At 42.8% G+C, this 12,310-nt stretch overlaps 1 protein-coding gene across 1 annotated transcript; it reads left to right on the top strand.

The window, feature by feature from the left end:
- Positions 1-10,839: 10,839 nt before the first annotated feature.
- LOC143774623 (olfactory receptor 11L1-like) lies at positions 10,840-11,971 on the top strand. The gene has a single exon (XM_077262375.1). The coding sequence runs from the start codon at positions 10,931-10,933 to the stop codon at positions 11,969-11,971; it is 1,041 nt and encodes a 346-aa protein (XP_077118490.1). The 5' UTR covers positions 10,840-10,930.
- Positions 11,972-12,310: the final 339 nt, after the last annotated feature.

Raw genomic sequence — 12,310 nt, 5'->3', positions numbered from 1 at the left:
TAGAGAAAGTCCTGTCGGTCCCTATTCTTCTATTTTTACTGTGTTGAAATTGATGTCACTTTGGTGGTGTATGCCAATAATTTTTGGAAATGTGAACACACCTTGTTGACTGTCCATCTGCTGGATTGGGTGTAGAGAAAGAACTGTTGGTCTCTTTTCTACTATTTCTACTGAGGTGAAATTTATGCAAACTTGATGGTGCCAATAATTTTTGGAAATGTGAACACTCCCGCTTGGGTCTACTCCATGTCTGTTGCCTGTAGCAGTAGGCCTCTGAGAACATCAGGCCTCCACTTCCTTGCACTCACCTACCCATGTTACTATCCTAAATTTTTTCTGACAATGGTTGTCTACAAAACTGATATTTGTGCCACCTGTGTGTGGCTCAGCATGAAAGCAGGTAGAGGTGTTGCATGTGGTATCAGGGCTCCCAGCAAAGGAGGCCTACACAGATTCCTCATCCACCTTGTCTTACTGTGACATTCCTTGGAAAGCTGTAGATGCTGTCCCAGACCCCGATACCTCATGCCTGGCTGATTGCTGCAGTTCAATACTGCAATTTGTACTGTGGGTGAATTGAAGCCAATTTCCTGGTGTCTCTACTTCATGTGATGTGTTTTGGGAGCATTTGGGGCAGTCCCAAGGTGTTGTCATGACTCTCGATGAGCAAATATTTCAATGTTCGATTCGGGTAACGTTTGCCGAATTTTCAATATTTGCCGATTAACCCCTTACTGCCATCGGACATGCTATTACCCCAATGGCAGTATCCCCCGCTTTGATGTGGGCTCCGGCAGTGATCCCATTTCAAGGCCAGGACCTATCAGCTGTTTTGATCAGCTCTGTGCCCGCAATAGCCGTGGGTGGAAACGTGATCCACCCGCGGCTATTAACTAGTTAAATGCCGCTGTCAAACTCTGGCGACATTTAACAAGCTCTTCTGGCCATCGGGCCAGAAATGCACACACCAGTAACCTGCATCACATGATCACAGGTCACCAGTGTGTTAGCATGACAACCAGAGGTCTCCTTGTTGATGCCGGAGTGCTGTGAGTGCCGCCCTGTGGTCGGCGCTCATAGCAAGTCTGCAATTCAGCTACATAAGGGTGATCTGAGCATCGCCTCTATGTAGCAGGGCCAATCAACTTGTGGCAGCTTCTAGCTTCCCATGGAGGTTATTGAAGCATGCCAAAAGTAAACAAAAAATGTATTTAAAAATATGAAAAAAAAATATATAAATTTGAAATCACCCCCCTTTCACGCTATTCAAAATAAAACAATGAAAATAAAATCAAACATAGACATATTTGGTATTGCTGCGTTCAGAAACGCCCAAGCTATCACTAAAAAACTTTTTTTGGTCGCCATGACATTGCACTAAAATGCAATAATGGGCGATCAAAAAATCGTATCTGCACACAAATGATATGATAAAAACATCGGCTCAGCAAACAAAAAATATGCCCCAACTTAATCCAAGATCAGATCAAGACGTGTCTCGGAAAATTAAAGCAAATGTTGGAATTTTTTTTCCCCACCTAGATAAGAAAATAACCTAGACATGTTAGACTTAGACCAGAAGAATCATAATGGCAGGTCAGTTTTAGCATTTATTGAATCTAGCAGAAAAGCCAAACAGAAAACAAGTGTGGGATTGCACTTTTTTTGCAATTTCACCGTACTTGGAAATTTTTTCCTGTTTTCTGTTACACGACATGGCAAAGCCAATTGCATCATTCGAAAGTACAATTTGTCATGCAAAACATAGGCCCTCACACAGCCATACTGATTGAAAAATAGAAAAAGTTATGGCTCTGTAAAGAACGGGAGCGAAAAATGAAAAAAAAAAAAACGCAAAACCGAAAAAAGCTCCGGTCATGAAAGGGATTGTTGTATATTCGCTGAACATAGCAGAACACCATTATAGTCAATAGGAGGAAAAAACAAACGCATGCACAACACCGTAAAGCGACCCTAAATGCTGCCAAAACACATCACATGAGCGACAGACACCAGGAAAGTGGCCTCAATTCACCCACAGTACAAATTGCCAGCCAATCACAGTAGTGCCACAACCAAGATGGCTGCGGAATTACAGTGAGTAGCAGGCAATCTCCACATATTCATTGGCTTTCCAAAAAGCGACAAACAACGGGACGTGGACTCGAGCTGCCTCTTGAGCAAGTAACGAGCACCTCAAGCACACTCGCTCATCACTATCTAATACAATTGACAATTTCTCCAAATAATTTTGATAATGTCCTCGGGGTTGGTTTTTTTTGATGGATGCAGATGTAGACATTTTACTACAAGCCTTCTGAACTAGCTCATATAAGTAAATGCCTCTTAAAGTAGGTTGCAAAGTCAAATTTAAGATAGTTTCAAGAGCTCAGCTTTGTGCTGCTGCTAAGTTTTGTAGTTTAGCCACTATCCCCAATGTAGAACATTTTAACATTTTTTGATTGGTGCAAGGACTCACTGGAACTCGGAAACAATGGAGCTTTTGTGGGGGCTCATGCCAATGAAGCGTTCCAGATGTCTCCATTTCTGGTTACCGTCTTCTTCTACTTAACCCTCTAGTTAGGGTGTCAATTGCTAAACAGTTTAGATCATTTTTGACTTACGTTTCAGTATGACATTGCTTTAATTCAACTCCATTTTGAACTAGAGTATCTCAATGGGTTTGAAGTCTGGACATTGTCATGACTGTTCCAAAACTGCTTTTTTCCTTAGCTATTTAGATGTCTCATTTCAGAGTTTTCTGTTGTATGACCCAGTTTTAGTAACGTTAAAAGTATTTGTCTGGTGTGACTTAACTCCACCAGGGTAGTAGGGCAGTTCCACAATACCTGCCCATCATGTTTGCAGGTACGTGTATACACAATGTAATCTGTGCTGCCTACTACCTGAATGTAACTGAACAGATGAACTTGGTTAAAGTCAAAATAATTTTTATCCCTGTGACTTTGAGTTCTTGCATTCTGTCACTGCAAAAAAATAAAATAATAAACGAGAAATGTCCTGTGAATGGTAAGAACAAGGTATTTGTGGCCTTATGTCGGAGTTACACTACCGTATAATACGGCAGAGTGCTATGAGATAAAACATTACATAGCACTCGGCCTAGTGTTACTCTATGGGGCAGCTCACATCTGTGAACATTTTTTCATGCCAAATTGGCATGTGAGAACAATTGCAACATGCTGCGATTGGCAGTGAGACTCAGCGAGACTCGATTCACTCGCACCCATACTGTATAAGTCTATGGGCGCGAGTAACAATGCACAGCACTCAGATATCATCCAAGTACAGTGCGATATTGTTGTGAATTCTGCTCTTGGGCTCCCTCCGGTGGTTATAAGTGGTAGCACTGCTGTCTTTAGATCGCAGCATTCATCAGGTGTGTCCACTTTTTGCAATTCTGACTGGGCTATTTAGTCTTGCTTTACCCTTTAGTCAGTGCCAGTTGTCCATTGTTCCTGAAGGATTCACATCTCTGCCTGGTATCTTTTGCTTTGCTGTTCATTTAATCAAAGATAAGTTCTGGCTTTGTTTTTTGCAGTCCACATGCTGTGGGCCTGATCGTTCAGTGCTTTTCCATGTTTTGTCTTGTCCAGCTTGGTCTGTATAAGGATTTGCTCAGCCAAGCTGGTATCTCTGGAGATGCAGATATACCCGCCATGTCTTTAGTTAGATGTGGAGATTTTTGTATTTTCTGTGGTGGATATTTTCCAGTGTTTTAATACTGACCGCATAGTACTCTGTCCTATCCTTTCTATTTAGCTAGAGTGGCCTTCTTTGCTAAATCCTGTTTTCAGTCTGCGTGTGTTATTTCCCTCTCCTCTCACAGTAAATATTTGTGGGGGGCTGTCTATCCTTTGGGGATTTTCTCTGAGGCAAGATAGTTTTCCCTTTTCTATCTTTAGGAATAATTAGTCCTCCGGCTGTGTCGAGATGTCTAGGGAGTGTTAGATACATTCCACGGCTACCTCTAGTTGTGGTGTTAAGTTCAGGGTCTGCGGTCAGTACAGGTACCACCTCTCCAGAGTACGTCTCATGCTGCTCCTAGGCCACCAGATCATAACAGTACAACTGGCCAACAATGAGTTAATTGCATCTCAGAAGAAGGGAAGGAAAGTGCTGAGCTATTTTTTTTTCTGTAGGCTGTTTTGCCTTTTCTTCCCTCTTTGCCTCTGGGTGGCTCAGGAGTTCGGCGCTGGCATGGATGTTCAGGGATTGGCTTCTCGTGTGGATCAACTTGCTGCTAGAGTACAGGGTATTTCCGATTATATCGTTCAGACTCCGGTTTTAGAGCCTAGAATTCCAACTCCTGATTTGTTTTTTGGGGACAGGTCCAAATTTTTGAGCTTTAAAAATAACTGTAAACTCTTTTTTGCTCTGAAACCCCGTTCCTCTAGTGATGCCATCCAGCAGGTTAAAAAAGTAATCTCTCTGCTGTGCGGTGACCCTCAGGATTGGGCGTTCTCCCTGGAAGCTGGAAATCCTGCTTTGCTTAATGTAGACACATTTTTTCAAGTGCTAGGGTTATTGTATGATGAACCTAATTCAGTGGATCATGCTGAGAAGACCTTGTTGGCCCTGTCTCAGGGTCAAGAAGCAGCAGAATTGTATTGCCAGAAATTAAGAAAATGGTCTGTGCTGACTAAATGGAATGAGGATGCCTTGGCTGCAATTTTCAGAAAGGGTCTTTCGGAATCCATTAAAGATGTTATGGTGGGGTTCCCCACGCCTGCTGGTCTGAGTGATTCTATGTCTCTGGCCATTCAGATTGATCGGCGCTTGCACGAGCGCAGAGTTGTGCATACTGTGGTGTTGTCTTCCGAGCGGAGTCCTGAGCCCATGCAGTGTGATAGGATTGTGTCTAGAGCTGAACGCCAAGGATTCAGACGTCAGAATAGGTTGTGTTTTTACTGCGGCGATTCTGCTCATGTTATTTCTGATTGCCCTAAGCGTACTAAGAGAATCGCTAGTTCTGTTACCATCGGTACTGTACAACCTAAATTTCTGTTATCTGTGACCCTGATCTGCTCGTTATCGTCATTTTCTGTCATGGCATTTGTGGATTCAGGCGCCGCTTTAAACTTAATGGACTTAGAATTTGCCAGACGTTGTGGGTTCCCCTTGCAGCCTTTGCAGAGTCCTATTCCTTTGAGGGGCATTGATGCTACACCGCTGGCAAAAAATAAACCTCAGTTTTGGACACAGCTGACCATGTGTATGGCGCCAGCTCATCAGGAAAATTGTCGTTTTCTGGTGTTACATAATTTGCATGATGCTATTGTGCTGGGTTTCCCATGGTTACAGGTGCATAATCCGGTATTAGATTGGAAATCTATGTCTGTGACTAGTTGGGGTTGTCAGGGGGTTCATGGTGACGTTCCTTTGATGTCAATTTCCTCCTCCCCCTCTTCTGAAATTCCTGAGTTTTTGTCAGATTTCCAGGATGTATTTGATGAGCCTAAGTCCTGTTCCCTTCCTCCGCATAGGGACTGTGATTGTGCTATCGACTTGATTCCAGGTTGTAAGTTCCCTAAGGGCCGACTTTTTAACCTGTCTGTGCCTGAACATGCTGCCATGCGGAGTTATGTTAAGGAGTCTTTGGAGAAGGGGCATATTTGGCCATCTTCTTCACCATTGGGAGCAGGTTTTTTTTTGTTGCCAAGAAGGATGGCTCCTTGAGACCCTGTATTGATTATCGCCTCTTGAATAAGATCACGGTCAAATTCCAATACCCTTTGCCTTTGCTTTCTGATTTGTTTGCTAGCATTAAGGGGGCTAGTTGGTTTACTAAGATTGACCTTCGAGGGGCATATAATCTTGTTCGTATTAAGCAAGGTGACGAATGGAAAACTGCGTTTAATACGCCCGAAGGCCATTTTGAGTACCTTGTGAAGCCATTCGGGCTCTCTAATGCTCCTTCTGTGTTTCAGTCCTTCATGCATGATATATTTCGGAATTATCTTGATAAATTCATGATTGTATATTTGGATGATATTTTGATTTTTTCAGATGACTGGGAGTCTCATGTGAAACAAGTCAGGATGGTATTTCAGATCCTTCATGAGAATGCTTTGTTTGTGAAGGGGTCTAAGTGCCTCTTTGGAGTACAGAAGGTTTCTTTTTTGGGCTTCATTTTTTCTCCCTCATCTATAGAAATGGATCCGGTTAAGGTTCAGGCCATTCATGATTGGATCCAGCCCACTTCTGTGAAGAGCCTTTCAATAATTTTTGGGCTTTGCTAATTTTTATCGCCGTTTCATTGCCAACTTCTCCAGTGTGGTTAAACCCCTGACCGATTTGACGAAGAAGGGCGCTGATGTTACGAGTTGGTCCTCTGTGGCTGTTTCTGCCTTTCAGGAGCTTAAACGCCGATTTACTTCTGCCCCTGTGTTGCATCAGCTGGATGTTTCTCTTCCATTTCAGGTTGAGGTTGACGCTTCTGAGATTGGTCAGGGGCCGTCTTGTCTCCGAGGAATTCTGATGGTTCCCTGATGAAACCGTGTGCCTTCTTTTCTCGAAAGTTTTCGCCTGCGGAACGCAATGATGATGTCGGCAATCGAGAGCTGTTGGCTATGAAGTGGGCATTTGAGGAGTGGCGACATTGGCTTGAGGGGGCCAAGCACCGTATTGTGGTCTTGACTGATCTTAAGAATCTGATTTACCTCGAGTCTGCTAAACGGCTTAATCCTAGACAGGCCCGATGGTCCCTGTTTTTCTCCCGTTTTGATTTCGTGGTCTCGTACCTCCCGGGTTCTAAGAATGTTAAGGCGGATGCCCTCTCTAGGAGCTTTTTGCCTGATTCTCCTGGGGTCCTTGAGCCGGTCGGCATTCTGAAGGAAGGGGTGATTCTTTCTGCCATCTCCCCTGATTTACAACGGGCTCTTCAGGAGTTTTAGGCTGATAAACCTGACCGCTGTCCAGTGGGGAAACTGTTTGTTCCTGACAGATGGACTAGTAAAGTGATTTCTGAGGTTCATTGTTCTGTGTTGGCTGGCCATCCTGGGATTTTTGGTACCAGAGATTTGGTTGGTAGGTCCTTTTGCTGGCCTTCTTTGTCGCGGGATGTGTGTTCTTTTGTGCAGTCCTGTGGGACTTGTGCGCGGGCCAAACTTTGCTGTTCCCACGCTAGTGGGTTGCTTTTGCCTTTGCCGGTCCCTGAGAGGCCTTGGACGCATATTTCTATGGATTTTATTTCAGATCTTCCGGTTTTCCAGAGAATGTCAGTTATCTGGGTGGTTTGTGACCGGTTTTCTAAGATGGTTCATTTGGTGCCTTTGCCTAAATTGCCTTCCTCTTCTGATTTGGTTCCGTTGTTTTTTCAGCATGTGGTTCGTTTGCATGGCATTCCGGAGGATATTGTGTCCGACAGAGGTTCTCAGTTCATTTCTAGGTTTTGGCGAGCCTTTTTGTTATGAACTGGTGGCCTAGGAGCAGCATGAGACGCACTCTGGAGAAGGTGGTATCTATACTGACCACGGACCCTGAACTTAACACCGCAACTAGAAGTAGCCGTGGGATGTACCTACTGATCCTAGACACCTCGACACAGCCGGAGAACTAATTAACCCTATAGATAGAAAAGGGAAAGCTATCTCGCCTCAGAGAAAATTCCCAAAGGATAGGCAGCCCCCCACAAATATTGACTGTGAGAGGAGAGGAAAAAACATACACAGGCTGAAAACAGGATTTAGCAAAGGAGGCCAATCTAGCTAGATAGAAAAGATAGGACAGAGTACTATGCAGTCAGTAATAAAATACTATGAAATATCCACCACAGAAAGTACAAAAACTTCACATCTAACTAAAGACATGAAGGGTATATCTGCCTCTCCAGAGATTCCAGCTGGACTGCATAAATCCTTACACAGATTAAGCTGGACAAGAAAAAACATGAAATGCACTGAACAATAAGGCCCACAAAATGTGGGCTGCAAAACAAGCAGGACTTATCTTGGTGAAAAGACCAGGAAGCAAGAGAGACCATGAAGAGATGTGAATCCTCCAGATACAATGGACAACTGGCACTCATTAAAGGGTGAAGCCAGACTAAATAGCCCAGTCCAGAGTGAACACACCTGATAACTGCTGTGAAGGACAGACAGCAGCGCTACCACTGATAACCACGGGAGGGAGCCCAAGAACAGAATTCACAACACCTTTTGCGCTAGGCTGGGCATTGATTTGTCTTTTTCTTCCGCATTTCATCCTCAGACAAATGGCCAAACCGAGCGAACTAATCAGACTTTGGAAACTTATTTGAGATGCTTTGTGTCTGCTGATCAGGATGATTGGGTGGCTTTCTTGCCATTGGCTGAGTTTGCCCTTAATAACCGGGCTAGTTCTGCTACCTTGGTTTCACCCTTCTTTTGTAATTCTGGTTTTCATCCTTGTTTATCTTCAGGGCAGGTTGAGCCTTCTGATTGTCCTGGGGTGGACTCTGTGGTTGACAGGTTGCAGCAGATTTGGGCTCATGTTGTGGACAATTTGGTATTGTCTCAGGAGGAGGCTCAGCGCTTTGCTAACCGTCGTCGGTGTGTTGGTTCCCGGCTTTGGGTCGGGGATGTGGTCTGGTTGTCTTCCCGTCATGTTCCTATGAAGGTTTCTTCCCCTAAGTTCAAGCCTCGGTTTATTGGTCCTTATAGGATTTCTGAGATTATCAATCCGGTGTCTTTTCGTTTGGCACTTCCTGCCTCTTTTTCCATACATAATGTTTTTCATAGATCTTTGTTGCGGAAATATGTGGTGCCTGTTGTTCCCTCTGTTGATCTTCCTGCCCCAGTGTTGGTTGAGGGGGAGTTGGAGTATGTGGTTGAGAAGATTTTGGATTCTCGTTTTTCGAGGCGGAAGCTTCAGTATCTTGTCAAATGGAAGGGTTATGGCCAGGAGGATAATTCTTGGGTTGTTGCGTCCGATGTTCATGCGGACGATTTGGTTCGTGCCTTTCATTTGGCTCGTCCTGATCGGCCTGGGGGCTCTGGTGAGGGTTCGGTGACCCCTCCTCAAGGGAGGGTACTGTTGTGAATTCTGCTCTTGGGCTCCTTCCGGTGGTTATAAGTGGTAGCACTGCTGTCTTTGGATCGCAGCATTCATCAGGTGTGTCCACTTTTTGCAATTCTGACTGGGCTATTTAGTCTTGCTTTACCCTTTAGTCAGTGCCAGTTGTCCATTGTTTCCTGGAGGATTCACTTCCCAGCCTGGTCTCTCTTGCTTTGCTGTTCATTTAATCAAAGATAAGTTCTGGCTTTGTTTTTTGCAGTCCACATGCTTTGGGCCTGATCGTTAAGTGCTTTTCCATGTTTTGTCTTGTCCAGCTTGGTCTGTATAAGGATTTGCTCAGCCAAGCTGGTATCTCTGGAGATGCAGATATACCCGCCATGTCTTTAGTTAGATGTGGAGATTTTTGTATTTTCTGTGGTGGATATTTTCTAGTGTTTTAATACTGACCGCATAGTACTCTGTCCTATCCTTTCTATTTAGCTATAGTGGCCTCCTTTGCTAAATCCTGTTTTCAGTCTGCATGTGTTATTTCCCTCTCCTCTCACAGTCAATATTTGTGGGGGGCTGTCTATCCTTTGGGGATTTTCTCTGAGGCAAGATAGTTTTCCCTTTTCTATCGTTAGGAATAATTAGTCCTCCGGCTGTGTCGAGATGTCTAGGGAGTGTTAGGTACATTCCACGGCTACTTCTAGTTGTGGTGTTAAGTTCAGGGTCTGCGGTCAGTACAGGTACCACCTCTCCAGAGTACGTCTCATGCTGCTCCTAGGCCACCAGATCATAACAGTTATAAGCCGACGCTGGCAGCGGGGGAGATGGAGAAATTAATTTCTCCGCCTCCTCTGCAGTTGTGCTCTGATCTTCTCTGTGCAGTAGAGCAGGAGCCGAGGGTCATTATCATATCATATCAGATCCAATACATTGGTGTGCCTCCAGCCTTACACCCTTGCCTTTAATGGCCAAATATCTCCACCTTTGCCTCATCAATATAAAGGATTTTTCTCTTTATTGCTGATGTATCCTATTTTGAGCTAAGATCATTTTTCCTTCCACCAATACTTTGTCCGACCTTTTCTGATTGTATGTCCATCACCATAAATACTGCAGTGTGTCACGTTGGTCATTAGATCTATCTCTGGGTTATTCATTCATGGCATCACCGTCTACTGTGCAGATAACGGCAGAATGCTTCTCTGTGGCCTCATATCATTACTCTTGTGGAAATCCACTCTAACTTTCCTGCCGAAATAGTCAGTGATGGAATTTGAAGCTCCATTGCACTCCACAAACTTTTTAGAAAAAGTAGTATTGAAAATTTGCTTTAGTTTTCACAAGAAGTTATTTCTAGAAGTTATTGAGAGCCTCACCAATGTTATTTAAGCCCTATTAACTTATTTACTTTGATTGGAGTAAAAATCCAGGAAGTTTTCTTTTTTGTTTCCATATTTTTACATTTGTAAAGACCGTTCCCATCAGAGACAATTAGTGAAATCTCCCTGGCTTTCTTACGACAATCTTACAACAACGTTTTGTGTATATAAAGGACGTCAATAATATTCGTATTTCTGATATTTTTTCCTCGGACAGGAAGAAATGACGCTGCTAAACACAGAAACATGATGTTTATCTTCAGCTTCCTTCATCATCTACATACAGTGAATTCTGTGCTTTCTATAGTAATGTGAAAACATTATTAATATAATTACATTTATAAACCTCTCAGCATTAGTCTTTATAAGGATCATCGAGGCACCACCACATACCACCGACTTAGGACGGAGGTGAGACAATGTATATATCACATTATGTAACTGTGTGATACTACATTTTACATACAAAACAACTATTGTTAGTGATATTTCTCATACATAAATTACATATCTATTATTTTGTATTGCTGCTTTTCATCTTCTGAATGACTCAGTCACAGAGTTTCCCTTCTAACGAAGAAACCACGTCAAGGTGCGGGACAAATTACCTCCTTGTTTATGAAAAATTAATTCTCCAGAATATGCAATACAATAATTCCAACATGATGACTGAATTTCTGCTTTTGGGATTTCAAAATTTACAAAGTTTTAACATTTGTTTTTATTTTTTCCTACTGGTCATCTACTTTGTGACTATATGTGGAAACCTTCTCATCATTCTGGTGGTGTCCTACAGCCGATCGCTCCACTCTCCCATGTACTTCTTCCTCACACAACTCTCCTTCTCCGATATTCTTCTCTCCACCACCATCGTACCCAACATGCTCCACATTATAGTGTATGAGGGGAGTTCTGTGTCTTTTATCAGATGTTTGATTCAATTTTACTTTTTTTCAGCCTCAGAAACTTTAGAATGTTTTTTCCTGAGCATCATGTCTTATGACCGGTATCAGGCCATCTGTAACCCTCTACATTACCCTTCTGTCATGACTAACACATTTTGCATAAAAGCCGTTCTCCTGTGTTGGGTGATAATGTTTGCTATTACATTAAATCTATCATTAACAATCAGTCGATTGCAGTTCTGTGGCCCAAACCCAAACATCATCGACCATTTCTTCTGTGATTTAGACCCCATTCTTGAACTTTCCTGCTCAGACACATTTTTCCTGAAAGTTGAAGACATGATTTTGGCTGTACCTGCAGTAGTTTGTCCATTTCTTGTGATTGTGGTCTCATATGTGTACATTATCATCACCATTATGAGGATTCCCTCTGTGACCGGACGGCAGAAGACCTTCTCCACCTGTAGCTCCCACCTGACCGTGGTGTCTTTATATTACGGATCCATTATTTGTATCTATATATTTCCCAATACAGAAAATATTAAGAAAATTATCTCCCTGTTCTACACTGTTATTACTCCACTTCTTAATCCTATCATATATAGTCTACAGAACAGAAACATTAAGCAGGCATTCAAGAAGCTCAAGAGAAAAATGTCCCTCACCCTTCAGATGAGTTGATCTATTACAAAGGGTTTAATGTACATAGCAGCATGGGATATAGAGTTATGGTGAACAGATTTTATTGCATTTTACATGGTGAAGAATGATTTACTTATTTTAATGTATTACATACAGTCAGGTACAGAATTATTTGTCCAGTGATGAATCTTCGTGATTTCAGCTCTACAGGCAGCTATTTTGTATGTAAAATGAAATAACTGAGATACATTTGAAGTGGAAACTTTCAGGTTTAATTACAAAGTAGCACAGTAACATAGTTAGCAAAGCCAAAAAAGCCATTTGTCCATCCAGCTCAGCCTATATTCCATCAGAAAAACACCATTGGAGGAAACCCTC

The sequence above is a fragment of the Ranitomeya variabilis genome, chromosome 5, assembly GCF_051348905.1.
Source record: "Ranitomeya variabilis isolate aRanVar5 chromosome 5, aRanVar5.hap1, whole genome shotgun sequence".
In the NCBI taxonomy this organism is placed as follows: domain Eukaryota; kingdom Metazoa; phylum Chordata; class Amphibia; order Anura; family Dendrobatidae; genus Ranitomeya; species Ranitomeya variabilis.
This window is presented reverse-complemented; position numbering and strand designations above follow the sequence as displayed.

Excerpts from the sequence above, each read along its gene's own strand:
- LOC143774623 (XM_077262375.1), top strand. The coding sequence starts at position 10,931 with ATGACTCAGTCACAGAGTTTCCCTTCTAACGAAGAAACCACGTCAAGG.